This window comes from Euprymna scolopes, chromosome 38, assembly GCF_053919585.1.
Source record: "Euprymna scolopes isolate OS-2025 chromosome 38, ASM5391958v1, whole genome shotgun sequence".
NCBI lineage: Eukaryota > Metazoa > Mollusca > Cephalopoda > Sepiida > Sepiolidae > Euprymna > Euprymna scolopes.
In genome coordinates, this window is record NC_136519.1 from 29,759,748 (window position 1) to 29,778,840 (window position 19,093).

Genomic DNA, 19,093 nt, shown 5'->3' on the forward strand with positions numbered 1-19,093 from the left:
TGCACAGCACTAGCATCAGACTGCAATCAACAGGGAACAGATCATTACAGTATTGGTCTGGGTATTTAGTTCTTTTCCATTATTTTTATTAGTATTTCGAACCAACACAAGAAATGTGACACAAGCGTCGGAAAGTGTAGTCTGAATAATGCAAATCCGAGTAACTTGACACATGTTAAAAAAAAAACAAAAAAAACAACAACAACAACACAATTTAGTTGGTTATTTTCAAGAATTTTCTTTTTCTTTATCACAAAATATTTTTTTCAAACATTTCTTTCCAGGTCATAAAAACTGAGGTATGAAACCCTTTTTATGCACGTACACACAAAAAGAAGCAGTAAAGTCCTCCATTACCACTAAAAAAAAAAAAAAACGAGAAAAAAAATCCAACATATCCCATTCCCACAAACCCCCACCACCCACAAAAACTAAAGAACTATTTCTTCTATACTGTCACAAGAGTTATCGAATGTGTTCAGATTTGAGCGCGTTTCAAATATGTTGACCTGTGATCGGGACGGTAATAATTTGTTACTATCGTTATAGCCATTGGTCAGGCCATCTCCACTAAACAACCCCCCAACATTATTATTGGCGGAATCATTTAACCAAACTGAATCATGCCGACTTGGTTGGTGACGGCTCGTCTCTTTAAGGTCTTTCTCCTCCGTGTTCCCTTCAATAAGGCCCTTATAGAGATGGCTCTCCGTCCTGTCGTGTTTTCTCAGTTTTGCCCTATTTTCAAATGGACCGTGATCGATTGGCGTATCTCCGCTCACAAAACTTGGCAGCTTGTCAGCATCGTGAGGAGAGTTCGGTGAAAAGAAGAAATCTTCAATCATGTTATCTGACTTGCGGAGAGACGATCTGCTTTTGTTATGCGTCGGAGCTGCAGCGTTAATTTGTTTGGATTTTGCTACGCTGTTAGGTTTACCGTAACTGGGTTTGAAGGATGAATCAAAGAAGTGAAGGTCGCTTGACGGCTTCCCTTGGTGAAGATTTTCGATTTCTTTTGTAAAAGAGTAACCAGTTTTGGTTGGCGTGTCTGCAAACAAGTTGCTTCTTGGACTGCTCAAAAGTACTTGCGGTTCATTGTCCAACTCTTTTAACTTGGCCAATAATAACTCCTTCTTTTTACGTTCGTTTCGCTGTTCGATCTCTAGTTGTTCCCTTTCTTTTCGCGCGTTTGCCTCAATTTTTTCAATTTCAGATTTACGTAACTCTTCCGATTTATACCATTCTTTTTCTTCATCTATTTTTTCTTCTATTTCTTTTGTGGCAGTTTTCTCTGGCTCTGTCAAGGGTTCTGCTAAAGTTTTCAACTCAATTTGATCAAGCTTTAGGTTTTCTAACTTTTCTCCAAGACCATCACCATCTTCTTGGGTGATTTTTTGATCCGCAACCTTGGGTACAGCCATTGCTTCAGTGGTCTTCTCTTGTTGATTCGAAGCTTTTTTTGGAAGATTTAAATCAGAATGGTTATTTGCTGATGGCTGGGCGGTCTTAGTGCTATCAGCTGTCGTCGGCGCAGATTGATTTGTCCTTTTTAACTGTATTAAACAAAAAAGAAAAGAGAATCGTATATTTTGGATGAGTTTATTATATGCAAAAATAAACAGGAAACTTAGAATATATTAGTGTTGGGACGATTAATCAGAATCAAAATCAGGAATAGACAAAATCGGAAACGCTCAGGAGTATCGGAATCGGAAAAACTTATGTCTATTTTCTGATGACCAAAACGATTCTTTTTATTTTTTTTATTTATTGGTTCTAATTTAAAACTTAACTTTCCACGGCTCAGATTAACAATGAAATGAAATATCGATTGATTTTGAACTATCAATAAAACTAAAATCGATACGTCACACCCATAAGTGTATTTTTACATTTACAAAAGTATATGCGCATTTTACATAGGTTTTGCAGTAATCCGACACCCACACACAAAAAAAACAAAAACAACTGTATATTTAGACATTTAAAAAAGAATTGGAATCAGAAATGTAAAACAAAATCGGTAATTGTATTGGAATCAGGAAAAATTTTAGAATCGTCACAACACTATATATATATATATATATATGCACACATACACGTTTTTTTTTCAAAGGAATTCCCGCTTATCAAGGCCCGGAGGCCACTTGAGGATAAGGGTTAAAGAGCGTACAGTGGTCAAAAGGATAATATAGTAATCGTTGGAAGTGTAAATTTGGTAAAATTGGATTACTTAAGGGGAACTGCTCAAGAACTTGTTTACATTGGACTTGAAGGCAGCCATATCATAGTCAGCTGGAAAGCAGGTAAACGGAAGAGAGTTCCACAGGTGTACATGTTATTTATTTATAATTCAATTTTAAGATATAATATATTTATTTATACAAACATTATTAGCTACATATATGCATACATGTTTCTGTAGTGATCTCTTTTCAAAGTTCCCATATCATCAGACTAGACAGAAGATATCTTCTCTATAGCATGACAATATGGAATCTCTGAAAAGAGATCGCTACAGAAACATGTATGCACATATATAGCTAATAATGTTTGTATAAATAAGTATATTACAAACATGATCTGTTCATTCATTGAGCACTCTTTATCAAACAAGAATTTCAGTGGATTAGCATCTAGGAAACTAAAACTATACAACCATTATATATATATATATATATATATATATATATATATATATATATATATATATATATATATACACACACAGGGTGGAATGATAAAATTGTTGTCCTAGAAAAGATGACATGATTCCATTTCATTTTGATGAAAACCGTTTTTTTTTGTTTTTTTTTTTTTGTTGCTGACTATCTAGTAGTTGGCCAGTTGGGTACAAATTCCAAGAGTAATAGGAGCTTTCTATCATGTCTGAAAGTGGCACAAGGTTCAATGAGAGAGATCAGAGATGCGACTCTGTACAACACATGCTCTCTACTGATCCAAGTGATGACAACAGAACCATTGCCAGCACCCTCAAAATGCAAATCTAGATGGTTCAACGCTTAAGGGCACAGCTCAACGAAGTTTCCGGCCATGGTTATGGTCTTTGGTGTGGTTTCAAGTGAGGGCCGCATCATGCCACCTCACATCTTCAAAGTCAGCTTGAAAGTCAACATCAAAGTATACCTGGATGTGTTGAAGAGTGTGGTGATCCCCTGGTGCAATCAAGTGGTTGCTAGCAGACCCTGGTTGTGACAGCAGGACTCAGTGCCGGCCCACAAGTCGAAAGAGGCCCAGGCTTGGCTTCAGAAGGAGTGCTATGACTTTGTACCTTCCTCCCCTGACCTAAACCTGCTGGACTACTTTGTTTGGTCATATGTACAGAACATCACCAACATGATCTCCCACAACACAAAAGCCAGCCTCATCGCTGCTATCTGCCAAGTATTCACTGAGCTCCCACCGGCACTTTTGGAAAAGGCATACTCTCAGTTTCAAACCCGTATTCAGGTGGTGATTGAGGCTGAAGGCAACTGCATTGAATAGATGTCAGCTCTATTACATAGTCAAGTTACATGAATTTATTTTTTAAATAAAAATTTTAAAATAAAATTGTAGTGTTGTTTTCTTTAAAGCAACAATTTATCATTCTACCCTGTATTCTGTGTATATATATATATATATGAAATTGTGAGAATCTAAATTAAATTTATATAGATCAGATGGATTCAATTACAAAAGACAAGCTTAATATTTAGCATTAAATAGAGTTTATGTCTATGTTTATTTTAAGATTTATTTTTAAAAGAGGAAAAAAAATGTAACAAAAAAAAGAGGAAATAAGTTTATCAGCAGAACAAAGGTATAGGAAGTTGTTTACCAATGTACATAAAAGGCAGTTGAAACAATATTGTTAATCAAGGTGTGATAGAAAGTGAAAAACAAAAGAAAAATATGACAAAAACCAAGGAAATAAGTTTATTAGTTGAACAATGGTACAAAAAGTTGTTCACCAAGGTACACAAAAGAAAGCTAAAATAATAGGACTGTTAATCAAGATGTGACAGTAACGGGAACAAAAGATCGGTCAATATATTTAAAAGTTAGCTTCAGGAATTTTGCAACAGTTTATAACAGTTAGGGACAGTTTATGGGCAGTCTTGGGTTTGCGACAGTTGAGGATAGTTTTGAGTTTGACACAGTCGAACGCAGATTATGGCTCAGAACAAATCGAGATGAGGTCTTGTACACTGATGAACAATGAAGCCTTCCTATATTTTTATTTTTTAACTAAAAAAGGCTGTGAAGAGGGTCATTGAAGTTTGTCCCAAGGGTGCTCAGAGAATATCACAGACTATTTGACCAAGATGAGCATGAAGATAATACCTCACCTTCCCTGCGACTTTTGGTTATTCCCTAAGTTCAAGGAGAACCTTAGAGGCTGTCATCATGAGACAATTGAGGAAATGATAGAGGCTGTGACATGGATCACTGACACTCCCACACAGGATGACTTTCATGGGGCCTTCCAGGAGTTGTTGGAACGGTACAACAAGTGCATTGCAGTCGGAGGAGATTACTTCATAAGGGAACTAGAGTTTCATGCGTGTACTATCAATAAAAGTGCCCATACAAAAAGTCTGGAAACTTATTTAAGGCACCTTGTGTGTGTGTGTGTGTATATATATAGTGTCAGGTCATGTCATATGCTACTGGTACCATGTAACCCAGTACTACCTGCCTCATGGTCGGGTCACCGGCGACTAAACTGGTTCCCCCACCAGACTTGTTTGGTGAGGAGGGCGGCTAGTCTCCCTGAAGGATTAAAAACAAGACCTTCCAAAGGGCGAACGAACTCTTTTTCTGGGTCAACGGCCAACTAGCACCATGTATATTTGTGTGTGTGTATATGTTTATTGGGGTGGAGAGGGCTCCCGTAAGCCGTGGTGAAGGCAACCTTTCTAGGAGAAGCAAATCTCTGATTTAAAAAACCATAAAGCGGGAGACCAGTACCCGCATTAAGCTGGTCTGCAGTTTAATTTGTTGCTGGCTATCTTGCTCTTGCTTGTTGTTGGATCTCAACATTTTGAACCGAAAGAGAGACTTAGCTGTCGTACAAAGCTAAGACTCTGTAACATCATCTTTGTATAGATACTCCCTCAGGCATTTGGGCTCATGGATTTTAAATGTCTGAGGGAGTGGCATTCGTCTGACAAGACGTTGCAATCATCATATATATATATATATATATATATATACATATATATTTTATTTCCAACATTATTACTAACTATATATTATCTATTATTTATAATTTATCAATTCTATACTATATTTGTCACTCAACAAATGTGTTGCTCCAGTACTGCGACTTCTTTAATATCAAAAAATATTTGGTTAATGCTTAAAAATGCATCCAATTTAAAAGGACATGAAATAAATCTATACATGTCAATAACATAGTGAAAGGAATCAGTGAAAAAAATTAGGCTAGTTTGAATCAAATATCATTCACGAATGAAATTGTCGGACTGACTTCCTCATCTTGGTTGTTATTGTCACAACGTTTCGGCCGTTTTGCCCTCCGGCCTTCGTCAGGTGTTTTGTATCGAACTGGGGGATGAAGTAAAAATAATAAACAGAGAGTCCCACTGGAAAGTGAGAAAACTTAAAGAAACAGCTCACATGCTCGGACATAGCAACCTATTGAGCAAACCAAGCATAGAGCTGAATGCAATTTGGACACCTCTGATAGAGAGAGAAAACCTTGAATAACAACATAGGTTTAACATTAACAAAAACTAACTAAGAATTATCCTAGTGACATATGGCCGAGTGGTCCTAGACGTTGTATCAAAGTTTACAGTTACCCAAAGGTGCTGAGTTCAATCCTGAATGAAGGCAGTGAAAAAAGTAACATTCAAAACAGAGAATCAGCAAATATGTCCCAAAGCCTAGCTGGAGTCCGAACACGGTACCACCATAATAATAATAAAAAAGGGTTGGGTTCGAGACTCCTAACAAACGGTTCCCCAGTTCGATACAAAACACCTGATGAAGGCCGGAGGGCAAAACGGCCGAGACGTTGTGACAATAACAACCAAGATGAGGAAGTCAGTCCAACAATCTCAATCAATGAAAACACCTCATCTCAAAAATACAGACAATTACTATCATTCACGAATTTATAGAAAAAATAAATTCATTTTAAAATACTTTATGAATCAATGTTATACTATTTTCAATAATAATAACTGATTTTTTTTCAGAAGTCAATAAGGTACAGGAGCAGTTTGTAACCTATTCTAAAATCGACTTTTTGTTTGTATTCCTCAAAGACATCTGAAAGATGCCAACAAAAATTTGTTCACCATGAGTCACCAATTGTACCCGTACCCTCAATAATTCATTAAATGATCACTTCAATTAAAGTGAACATATACTGAGTTATTTCCCTTGATTTAATTAATGCTTAATAAGTTATTCCCCTTTATTTATGTACTGCTTAATAAATTATTTCGTTTTATTTATTTAATGCTTAATAAGTTATTTCGCTTTACTTTTTTAACGCTTGAGTTAAAAAAGTAAAGGGAAATAACTTATTAAGCATTAACTAACTAATTAATTATTATTTTGGTCAAGATCAAAGTGTAGTATCTGTTCTTCAGATGCTGCACTTTTATTTCTTGTTCTCTTTCGGTGGAGGAGAAATCCTTCACGACTGAGACAATTTTTATTTTTGTACCTTTTCTCCACGTTAAAAAACGACCCTGGTGTCTAACTCTGTCCCGTGGGGAGGCATAGTAAATAGGTACTTAATGCTGAATAAGTTATTTCCCTTGATTTATTTAATTTATATAAATAAAACAATAGAAGCATATATGTGTGTATATGTGTAAATATTTAACCGATGAACTCTTAAACTACTGGTCACACAACACTGAAATTAACAGGAAATAGTAATCAAACACCAAGGATGGTTTATAGCAAGTAAAATCTTTGATTGGATGGATGAAGAACGTGTACAGAGATATAATAGCAAATTGAAATGCAAAATGTTCATTTTTTAACTTGACATATTTTTTATTTCTGTCTGTGCATGTTAAATTTAATTCATTTCTTCAAGTCATTTAATATTAAATCTTTCTTACCTATCTCTCGATAGCTACATCGGCAGGGGACATGGCTGGAGTGCTAAATGTTTTGGTTTCAATTCTAATTGATGGCACCCAAGTCGGTTTTTAAAAACTTTTGAAATCATTACTATATATTAGGTATGATATAATATTCAATAGAGAATTGGCTCTGTAATAATAAATACAAAATCTGCATGAATTAAAATATATTTAAGCGTATTTTATGACTTGGTGAGGATGGGTGTCCCCTGCTAGTATTTGAATAAAAGTTGAAAAAATTTATTTCAATATATATATATATATATATATATATATATATATATATATATATATATATATATACATGTATGAATTAAAATATATTAAAATGTATTTTATGACCCAGTAAGGCCAGGACCAGCACCTTCCTCTCACTAACTGTATATCTTTAACAGTGAGAATGTGTGTGTGAGGACACTTTTCAACCTATATACTCAACAAATTTTTGATCTACAGACTTGAAATTTGGTATATAGGGTATTCAGACATGTGGAAAATTTTAATTGGTTTTCATCCAGAAAAAAAGGACTCCTAAGAAATCAAAATTGAAAAATTGTTACATGGGGATCATCAGATTTTTATCTGTCAACTGTTTCTGTGAATGTACATGCGTTAATCGTTCACAAGACAAATTACTTATGTTAAGAATGAGTAGGTTTGAAAACATTCTTTAAAGTTCGTGTCAAGCTGGCCTAATGGTTATCATACTTGACTCACTGTCTTTAGGTTTTGGTTTTGATTTCAGCTCGAGTATTTTTTTTTTTACTTACAAAAAGTGAACTGTTTAGAAAAAACATAACACTCGCATGCACATGTCTCAGTTTCTTTCGGTTTCTTTTTTTTTTTTTTTTTTTACTTCAGTTTTTTAAAAGAAATGCAACGTTACGTTTAATAGCTACGGTATTTCTGTGTATAATAAATAAGAATTCTGCATTGATTAAAAGATAATATTTATGTTGTAGTTTATGGCCAAGGCAGCGCGCCAGGGGGCCCTACTAATAGTTAATAAGTTATTTCTATTGATTTATTCAATGCTTAAGAATATTTGGCTAATGCTTGAAAATGTAAAAATGTATCCACGCTAACAATTTTATTAGTTGGAATAATTATTTTTGAAACAAGACGAGAATGCGGGCTCCCCCCTCCTCGAGTGAAAAATTTACTTTCACAACGACTAATGTTGTACAAAATTTCAAAAAATCCAAGATGTGCTTATTGAGAAATGAACGATTTTAGGGGCAATTTTACCTCTACCTGAGAAATGGGGGAGGGGGGGGGCGGCGACCAGAGTTATCCTGGAAAATCTGTTCCAGCAAAAATTTATTTTCACCATGACTAACGTTTAAGCAAAATTTTTTAAAAATCCAAGGCGCGGTTATTGAAAAAAATGAACAAATGATCAGATGAATGGCAGTGAATTACTAGGTCCAAATTCTCCTTTATCGGGGGACCAAAAGTGATGCAAAATAGAAATAGTGTTATTAACATAGTGGAACAAATAAGCAAACAAAAAAAGGCTAGTTCGAATCAAATATCATTATTTATGGCTAAAATCTGACACTGACCGTTTCCCGTCAGATCACTGATGTTCATCAAAAGTGACAAGACACATAGAATTATTTACTGCAAGATTATAAAAGCAAAAAATAATTCACCGTTGATTCTTTGTTTTTTGTTGCTTGACGTCTTCGTTCTTCGTATCTTTTCATGCGCAGTGGAGGAGGTGTGAGTGGGGATACTCGCTCAACAAGTTTGCTTCTCAGGGAAGGTGGTGTCGAATGTGGTGTATTCTGTGTGGTGGTTTTTTGTCGATTACTGTATATATTCCATACTTCCAGTTCCTTTTCTTTTTCCTGTAAAATAAATAAATAAACGTTGGAAAACATTCATGAAGAAATTGCATTTTTTTTTTCATACGTCCAAGAAACCATGGCTAATGATACATTACCTGAAAGTACTTAACGTTCACAGAGAACATGAGTTTAAACAGATATAATGAAGGCATTGCCAAGGCTGCTGCAAAAAAGGTGGTGTCTCTCTCTCTCTCTCTCTCTCTCTCTCTCTCTCTCTCTCTCTCTCTCTCTCTCTGTGCTAGAAAGTTATGCCCGAAAGTATCCTGTACCTTTACAAGGCCACCATTCGCCCATGTATGAAGTATTGTTGTCACATTTGGGTTGGAGCATCTGCTACTAGTCTCTCACTCCTAGACAGATCTCAAAAAGGAGTCGCCAACCTAAGAGGTCCTGAACTGTCAGCTAGACTTCAACCTCCATCTCATCAACGAAATGTTGCATCCTTCTGCCTGTCTCATAAGTACTTTAATGGTAGATGCTCCAATGACCTGCAAGCCCTTGTGCTCTCTCGACGTAAATATTCCCCACAAACCCGACAAGCAGCAAAATCCCACCCCTACACAGTAGAAATCCCCAGATGCCAGAAAGCCTTCTACTCTAATAGTTTCTTTCACTAGAACTGATACACTTTGGAATTCCCTTCTGGGTTCCTGCTTCCCTGACTGTGCGTACATGCAGAAGTTCAAGTGTAATGTAATCTTGCTCAGTTCTCTGCATAGTGTCCTTGCAAATTATGTTCCAGATACGCATCAGAGCACATTTCATCAAGATATATGTAAAACAAGTGCAGGGATGCAATGTTGCGGTGATGGGAGAGAGATTGGAGACAATGAGGGATTCATTAGATTGCAGACATTTTTGGGGGGATCCCGTAAAACAGGGAGAGACTAGAGATGGATGCACCAAACCAAATGTAGTAACAATATTCCATGCAGTAAAGGGAACCCATCTGTTTTGCAGCAGACTTGGCAGTATCTTCTAAGTATTTATTCTAATTCATGTTGATTGTGAACGTTAGGATGAGAAGTTTGAAAGATGAACTCTCAGCCAGAGTGTTATTAGCCATGGAAATCGGTGACCGAAAAATTTCTTTGTAATTGTTAAAGGAAAGTTGTTTTGTCTTAATAGCATTAAATGCTATCATCCATTTATATTCTCATTCCACTACAGACTAGAGGTACTTTAAATTTTTTTTTTATGGAAATCACTCGAGACAAGGCATGAAGCCACTTGATGTAAGGAGCTAACAAGTACGAAAGCTGATTATTGCAAAGACAGAAGATGCCTATTGGCCTTAATCTTAAACAACCGAGGTTGTAGGTAGAAGGAAAACAGTGAGCAGGAAGAGAGTTCCATAACCTTGCAGTTTTTGGATAAAAGCTGCTGGAATAGGAAGCTATATTAGAATGAGGGATTAAAACAGTGAATTGATGGAGACAACTAGACCAACAAGTCAAACGAGCTGGAACAAAGGAAGCAGGAAATAGATCAGACAATTCTGAGGAACACATGTAATAATAGTATCTGTAGAAAAAAATTGAGACTAGCAACATCACGTCTGTGTGAGAGAGAGAGAGTTTGCAGTGAAGAAGAAAGTGTAGGACCATCAAATTACAGAATGATGAGAAAGAAAGACCACGAAGTTTTAGAGTCGAGTTCTCATCGAGAGCAGAGCCATCCATAAGAATCTCAGGAAGAAAAGGCTTCAGATATTGCCTTGGATATGTGCACATTCGTTTTTTCCCATATGTCTGGAGTAAGGTGTGGTATCATCAGCAAACATACCACGGACACGATTTTATCAGGAATAATAAAGGTCCAAGGATCAAGCCAGGTGCGGGGAGATATACAGGCAGTTGCACTTGAAAAGAGAGTAAGAATCTTAAAAAGATCTCTTGGTTGGAATGTATGAGATAACTGGTGAATGTCTGGCATCTAGTAGGATGAACAAAAGAAAATTTTAAAAAAATAAAAAAGCTTCAGAAGCAGTCAGAAACAATCCAACATTTTTACATATCTTTTCAACATGGTTAAGATCCTGAACAGAGTTAATACTGTTTTTAAGACGAGCAAGAAGATCTTGCACTAAGTTAATACTGTTTTTAAGACGAGTAAGAAGATCTTGCACTAAGTTAATACTGTTTTGAAGATGAGTAAGAAGATCTTGCACTAAGTTAATACTGTTTTTAAGACGAGTAAGAAGATCTTGCACTAAGTTAATACTGTTTTTAAGACGAGTAAGAAGATCTTGCACTAAGTTAATACTGTTTTTAAGACGAGTAAGAAGATCTTGCACTAAGTTAATACTGTTTTTAAGACGAGTAAGAAGATCTTGCACTAAGTTAATATTGTTTTTAAGATGAGTAAGAAGATCTTGCACTAAGTTAATATTGTTTTTAAGATGAGTAAGAAGATCTTGCACTAAGTTAATACTGTTTTTAACACGAGTAAGAAGATCTTGCACTAAGTTAATATTGTTTTTAAGACGAGTAAGAAGATCTTGCACTAAGTTAATACTGTTTTTAACACGAGTAAGAAGATCTTGCACTAAGTTAATATTGTTTTTAAGATGAGTAAGAAGATCTTGCACTAAGTTAATACTGTTTTTAAGATGAGTAAGAAGATCTTGCACTAAGTTAATATTGTTTTTAAGATGAGTAAGAAGATCTTGCACTAAGTTAATATTGTTTTTAAGATGAGTAAGAAGATCTTGCACTAAGTTAATATTGTTTTTAAGATGAGTAAGAAGATCTTGCACTAAGTTAATATTGTTTTTAAGATGAGTAAGAAGATCTTGCACTAAGTTAATATTGTTTTTAAGATGAGTAAGAAGATCTTGCACTAAGTTAATACTGTTTTTAACACGAGTAAGAAGATCTTGCACTAAGTTAATATTGTTTTTAAGACGAGTAAGAAGATCTTGCACTAAGTTAATACTGTTTTTAACACGAGTAAGAAGATCTTGCACTAAGTTAATATTGTTTTTAAGATGAGTAAGAAGATCTTGCACTAAGTTAATACTGTTTTTAAGATGAGTAAGAAGATCTTGCACTAAGTTAATACTGTTTTTAACACGAGTAAGAAGATCTTGCACTAAGTTAATATTGTTTTTAAGACGAGTAAGAAGATCTTGCACTAAGTTAATATTGTTTTTAACACGAGTAAGAAGATCTTGCACTAAGTTAATACTGTTTTTAAGACGAGTAAGAAGATCTTGCACTAAGTTAATATTGTTTTTAAGATGAGTAAGAAGATCTTGCACTAAGTTAATACTGTTTTTAACACGAGTAAGAAGATCTTGCACTAAGTTAATATTGTTTTTAAGACGAGTAAGAAGATCTTGCACTAAGTTAATACTGTTTTTAACACGAGTAAGAAGATCTTGCACTAAGTTAATATTGTTTTTAAGATGAGTAAGAAGATCTTGCACTAAGTTAATACTGTTTTTAACACGAGTAAGAAGATCTTGCACTAAGTTAATATTGTTTTTAAGATGAGTAAGAAGATCTTGCACTAAGTTAATATTGTTTTTAAGATGAGTAAGAAGATCTTGCACTAAGTTAATACTGTTTTTAAGATGAGTAAGAAGATCTTGCACTAAGTTAATACTGTTTTTAAGATGAGTAAGAAGATCTTGCACTAAGTTAATACTGTTTTTAAGATGAGTAAGAAGATCTTGCACTAAGTTAATACTGTTTTTAAGACGAGTAAGAAGATCTTGCACTAAGTTAATACTGTTTTTAAGACGAGTAAGATCTTGCACTAAGTTAATACTGTTTTTAAGATGAATAAGAAGATCTTGCACTAAGTTAATATTGTTTTTAAGATGAGTAAGAAGATCTTGCACTAAGTTAATACTGTTTTTAAGATGAGTAAGAAGATCTTGCACTAAGTTAATACTGTTTTTAAGACGAGTAAGAAGATCTTGCACTAAGTTAATACTGTTTTTAAGATGAGTGATAGAAGAAAACAGCTAAATGATCTCAAGAAAAGAAAACGAATTTTAAATTAGCAAAAAAAAAAAACAAAAAAAAACAAAAACATTGTAAAAGATAATTCGAAAATATTAGAAAACAAAATAATTTTATAAAGTATTTGGTTATAGTCAGCTAATGTACTTCCTAACTTCCGGTGCAGCGCTACTAAAAGTTGTGACAAGGCAAAGCAGTTCCTTCACTTTTATTGTTCTTCAGTATTTCTATTGCGAAGTGATTGATTGAAATAAAATTAACAAATTTGTACAGATTAAAATAACACAATTAGTCATTATTTGTATTTTTAATAACAAAATTAAAATAAGTTTTTATCTTAATTGAAATTTTATAAAAACTATGTTTCTGAAAATTTTTTTTAATTTTAAAGATAAGTTTTTTACTTAAATTTATATAATAAATATATGTTCATGAAAGTATAAAAATAAAATTACTAGAATCAAAAAAGATCCAAAAATGTAATAAAAAAAAGTACATACACAGGGGAGAAATAATCCTGAGAGAAAAAGTGGAGGAATTGATTTTCTTTGTCATTACTTCCGGTAACAGCCACGCCGGAAGTTAGGAAATATGTTAGCTGACTATGACAAAACATTTTATTAAATGATTAAAAAAGATTTTCTGAGACTTTCAGTTTCAGACGCCTTTTTGAAAACTTTTTTTTTTTTTCGATTTTATTGGTGGTATTAACACAGAGGAAAAAGGAGTCTTATGCTAAACATCTCAAAAAATAAATAAATAAGAATAAATAAATAAATAAAAATAAATAAAATAAATAAAAATAAATAGCTAAATAAATAAATGATTTTAATTATTTACTAAAATATTTTATAACATTTGGTTTTCTAAAATTTAAAAATTAAACTTACAAAAATAAATTTTTTTCTGAGATTTTCAGTGCAAGACACCTTTTTCAAATTTATGTTTCTGTTTTCTTGATTTTGTTGGTGATAAAAGGTGTCTTATGTGAAAAGTCTCAAAATAAATAAATAAATGGTTTTAATCATTTAATAAAAATATTTTTTTTTAACATTATTTGGTTTTCTAAAATTTTCAAATCAACCTTACAAAAATAATGTTTTCAAAGATGTGACAACACATCTTCTATATATATAAAAGCCAAACGTCTGTGTGTATGTATGTATGTTTGTTTGTAACGCTAAAACTTTTGAAAGACGGAACCAAACTTGACAAATTTGGTATCATATCGAAGCCCCATCACCCGGATGACAAATATCGAAATTTCACGTCAAACGGACCACTAGAAGTTGGTCAACTGATCAGTTATCTTCGAGGGGGGCCCCCAAAAAACCTGTCATTATCTATATATATAAAAGACAAATGTTTGTTTGTAACGCTAAAACTTGAGATGAAAGATTCCTCTCCCCTAAGAATAAAACATATGTTCAATATCTGCTTTTGTTTTTTCATTGTTTATACGGTCCCGAGCAACGCCGGGTAGCCCTGCTAGTCTTCTATATATATAAAAGCCAAACGTCTGTGTGTATGTATGTATGTTTGTTTGTAACGCTAAAACTTTTGAAAGACGGAACCAAATTTGACAAATTTGGTATCATATCGAAGCCCCATCACCCGGATGACAAATATCGAAATTTCACGTCAAACGGACTACTAGAAGTTGGTCAACTGATCAGTAATCTCCGAGGGGGGCCCCCAAAAAACCTGTCATTATCTATATATATAAAAGACAAATGTTTGTTTGTAACGCTAAAACTTGAGATGAAAGATTCCTCTCCCCTAAGAATAAAACATATGTTCAATATCTGCTTTTGTTTTTTCATTGTTTATACGGTCCCGAGCAACGCCGGGTAGCCCTGCTAGTTTATTCTAAAAGACAGTTTTAGAATAAAAAGATGAATGTTATTCGAGTGATGAAAATTACCATTTTCTTTTTTTTTTTTTTTTACTTACAAGTAATTGTATTTCTAAACGGTTGTACTTTTCCTCCAGTTCCTGATTCCTCAATTTGAGTTTTTTATTTTGACTTTTTTCCATGTTGACTTCATATTTGTGATTTTTTGCCAAGTGATGAATGTGTGCGTCTAAATTCTGAAATGAAAAATAAAACAAACAAACAATACAAATTACTAAATCTCTATGTATAGAAAAGTGGCTTTGTCTCTCTTTGCGTAGAATGGTCACTATTTTATCAACTTTTTGTCTACAGACTTGAAACTTGATATATAGGGGAATTAAACCTGTGGAACGAATTTTATTTGTTTTTTGTTTTGTTTTTTTAGCCGGTAAAAGTAGCTGCTAAGGGGTCAAATTGAAAAAAAATTGGAACTTGTGTAGGTGTAAGCTGACTAAACATATTACTTCTACCCATGCACAAATATACATTTATATCTTTAACAACATTGTTTTTTAAGTTTTGTTATACATATGGACTTAGACTAGATGGTAATGAATAATGTTGGAGAGCGATATGTTTTGGTTTCGATTCTAGCTGATGTCATTCAAGTTATATTTTTAATTTTTTTAACTTTTGGGTACAATATAATAATCAATAGAGAATTCACTCTATAGTAATACACAAACTGCATAAATTAAATCTCATTTTTAAGCATATTTTATGATCAGGCAACGCCGGGCGGCCTGCTAGTATATGCATATATATATATATATATATATATATATATATATATATATATATATATATATATATATAAAATAACTTGCTTTTTCCCTTGCCTCTACAATTCCACTAGGAAAATAAATGGACACTTCATAAATCTTTGCCAAACAGCACATACAACACCATGTTCTGCACAAATACTAGTACAATACTTGGTAAACACCTATATTAACCTAGTCAATTGTGGCCTACATAAATAGAAGGCCGTTCCACTAAAGTCATGTAACCTACTAATGTTGCAGAATAAAGTGCGATGGCCATGGTTAAGCAATCTAAAGCACATAAAGGTTCAATCATCCGATTCTGGATTTCGCTCTCTAGTAAAGATGAGTGTTACAAATATAGAAATCAGGTTTGTGCATATCTCTCTCTCTCTCTCTCTCTCTCAGTCCTTTACAGCAGAGTGGGAGGTATCCAGTCATATTAACGATATTAGAGGGGATTGTAGGTCAATTTCATTTAGTGCAAAGACATTCGGAGAGTTTACTAAAAGAAATGATTCTACAGCTACATTGTCTAGATTAATTCTAAACCGATTGATGTTTGTGAATGCAAGCCTCAAGGGAAGAGGTTAATTGGTTTTTATTATTTTTATTTTTGAATACAATATAAGCACACATATTAACCTAGCCAATCATGGCCTACATGAATAGAAAGCCATTCCACTAAAGTTGCATGACTTGCTGATGTCACAGAATAAAGTGCAATAGTTAGGCGATAGACGGTAATTACAAGGATAGTTATTTTCTGTTTCAATTTTCAAAGAAATTACTGAGGAATTTATGAAACTAGTCCAAAAGTAACTTTATTTTATTTTCTAAAAGACAAATTCTTATTATACACTAGCATTTCAGCCTGGCGTTGCCCGGGTGTTTGGAGGTGTATGTTGAGCAAAAAAAAAAAAAAAAAAAAAAAAAAAAAAAAAGCGGTCAATTTTTTAACTTTGACCCCTATTATGACTCCTTAACATTTATTGTTTTGGGCTCAAATCAAGTTATTAAGTTAGATCCATGTCCAAGGAACCTATATCTAAAATTCCAAGTGTTTAGACCCAAAAAGTGTCGGAGGAGTTTGGTAGCGTTCTCAAAGGTCAAATCGTTGAACTTTGACTCCTTAATCGTCAAATTCCTGGCCGAAAACCGATCACAAAGATTTTCCCAAATTTTGAGTCTATAGACTTAAAATTGACAGAGTTAATGCGTAGGGAAATGTACACACACACAGACACGTTCACTTTTATAAATATATAGATTTGGACATGTGCAATTCAAATGGAGTATTTTTTGCCAGGAAAATACTGTAATGAAGTCTTTTTTTTTTTTTTTTAAGTATTTAATTATAAATTTTCAAATTCACACGTTTTAAAATAATCCTGATAATAGTCGTCTATCGCCTAACCATGACCATTGGACTTTATTCTGTGACGTCAGCAAGTTGTGATTTTAGTGGAACAGCCTTCTTTTTATGTAGGTCATGCTCGGCTAGATTAATATGCGTGTTTGTCCAATTTTTTCCTGGTTGCAAATTACATTTATTCCACTCATTACCAAAATTTTACCGAATCAATATGAGCAGCCATGGGGAGTAATCTATATCAGTGCTATACGTTTTACTTGAAAAGTAACACATTTTCAAATGATTACATTTCTTCTAGTTTATTAAAAAAAAAAAAAAAAAAAAAAAAAAAAAAAAAAAAATGGACAAGCATAATAAAATAAGAAATGAAAAATGAAAAATTCAAGAACCTGAAATATAAAGGGAGATAAATCTGGTGCTGCTATTTTTGTTAAAACTGTATCTTTACATCCTTTGCTAATTCATCTAAAAAGAAAAGAATTGAGATTCTACCTTTTTTTTCTCCCCTTTCTTTTTAGACCACTATATACAAACAGCCTGAAACACTTAAATTAAAAAAAAGAAAAACAAAATTATTTTAGAATTTAGTGTGGGGGATAAGTTTTACATATAAATTAAAAAAAAAAAAAAAATGGTTACATAAAATAATCACCCACTTCAGAGTCACCAAGCAGTAATGATCACATAAAATGATCACCTGCTTCAGGGCAACCAGGCAGTAATGGTCATTTACTTCTGTACTAAATAGTGTTTTTAAAGACATAATAAAATATATTTTTTGGAAAAGGAAATATACTTTGTACATGACTAAGAAATGACTAATGGCTGCCCATTGATGATCCAGAAATGATCTTCTAATATAACTCCCAGAAGGTACGTCTATAGAGGTGACACAAAACAGTGGGGTGCATGTCTTTCTAACACAGTCCCAGCACCCCCTCGGGGTCCGGGCGACAAGATCAAAGTGTATCTTTTTTGTTTTTACACGTCAATAAAAAATGTTTTAAAATTGGGAGTTACTAGGACGTCCCCCAATATGAAAGGGTGAATGCGGTATTATGGTGAAAGAAGATACTAGCTGGGAGAAACTTTTGACTTTGTTTAGTTCTGGAGTGACAAGGATGACCAACGACCCCCAAAATCCCCCCTTTTGAGTTGGCCATGTGCCTAAGTTTTTTGTTCATCGTTGATTTTTTTTCTGTATTTTTTTAACATGAATAAAAGATTTAATATCTCAAAGTGTAGTATCTGTTCTGGCAGATGCTGCAAGCTATGACTAGCTATGACCAGCTATGACTAGCAAAGACCAGATGTGGGGGCAACCCCACATGCCTGATCATTAACCAGCTCCCATTTCCCACCTCTCGGGAGCTGGTCCCCTTTTTCCCTTCCCCTCCCTTCACTTCTCACATTAAAAATCGGCCTTGTGCCTAATTTGCTCAGTGGGGGAGCAAATAAATACCATCTGTTCTGGCAGATGCTGCAAAGCTATGACTAGCAAAGACCATATGTGGGGGTAACCCCACATATCTGACCTTGGTCACTGAAGGGGCAACCCTTCATACCAACAGTTTCTAATCCAGCTCCCACTTCCCTCCTCTCGGGAGCTGGATCCCCTATTCCCCCCCCCTTCCCGCTATCTCCACATTAAAAAACGGCCTCCTGTCTAATTTGCTCAGTGGGGAAGCAAATAAATATACACAGTCCCAGCGCCCTCTGTGGCACGGGGGACAAGATCAAAGTGTAGTTTTAAAAATTGGGAGTTACTAGGACGTCCCCCAATATGAAAGGGTGAATGCGGTATTATGGTGAAAGGAGATACTAGCTGGGAGAAACTTTTGACTTTGTTTAGTTCTGGAGTGACAAGGATGACCAACGACCCCCAAAATTCCCCCCTTTTGAGTTGGCCATGTGCCTAAGTTTTTTGTTCAACGTTAATTTTGAATGTATTTTTTAACATGAATAAAAGATTTAATATCTCAAAGTGTAGTATCTGTTCCGGCAGATACTGCAAGCAAAGACCAGATGTGGGGGCAACCCCACATGCCTGACCTTTAACCAGCTCCCATTTCCCACCTCTCGGGAGCTGGTCCCCTT

The 19,093-nt window shown here is 34.2% G+C and overlaps 1 protein-coding gene across 1 annotated transcript in view; it reads right to left on the reverse strand.

Moving 5' to 3' along the window:
• Positions 1-213: 213 nt before the first annotated feature.
• The window catches only part of LOC145263110 (uncharacterized), a 113,814-nt gene continuing 94,934 nt past the window's right edge, over positions 214-19,093 (reverse strand). The window contains exons 5-7 of the mRNA XM_080120050.1: positions 14,914-15,051; positions 8,792-8,989; positions 214-1,553 (exon numbers count right to left, since the gene is read on the reverse strand). Of these exons, the coding sequence (XP_079976176.1) occupies positions 432-1,553; positions 8,792-8,989; positions 14,914-15,051 (1,458 nt within the window). The 3' untranslated portion in view covers positions 214-431. The remainder of the gene's footprint in view (positions 1,554-8,791; positions 8,990-14,913; positions 15,052-19,093) is intronic.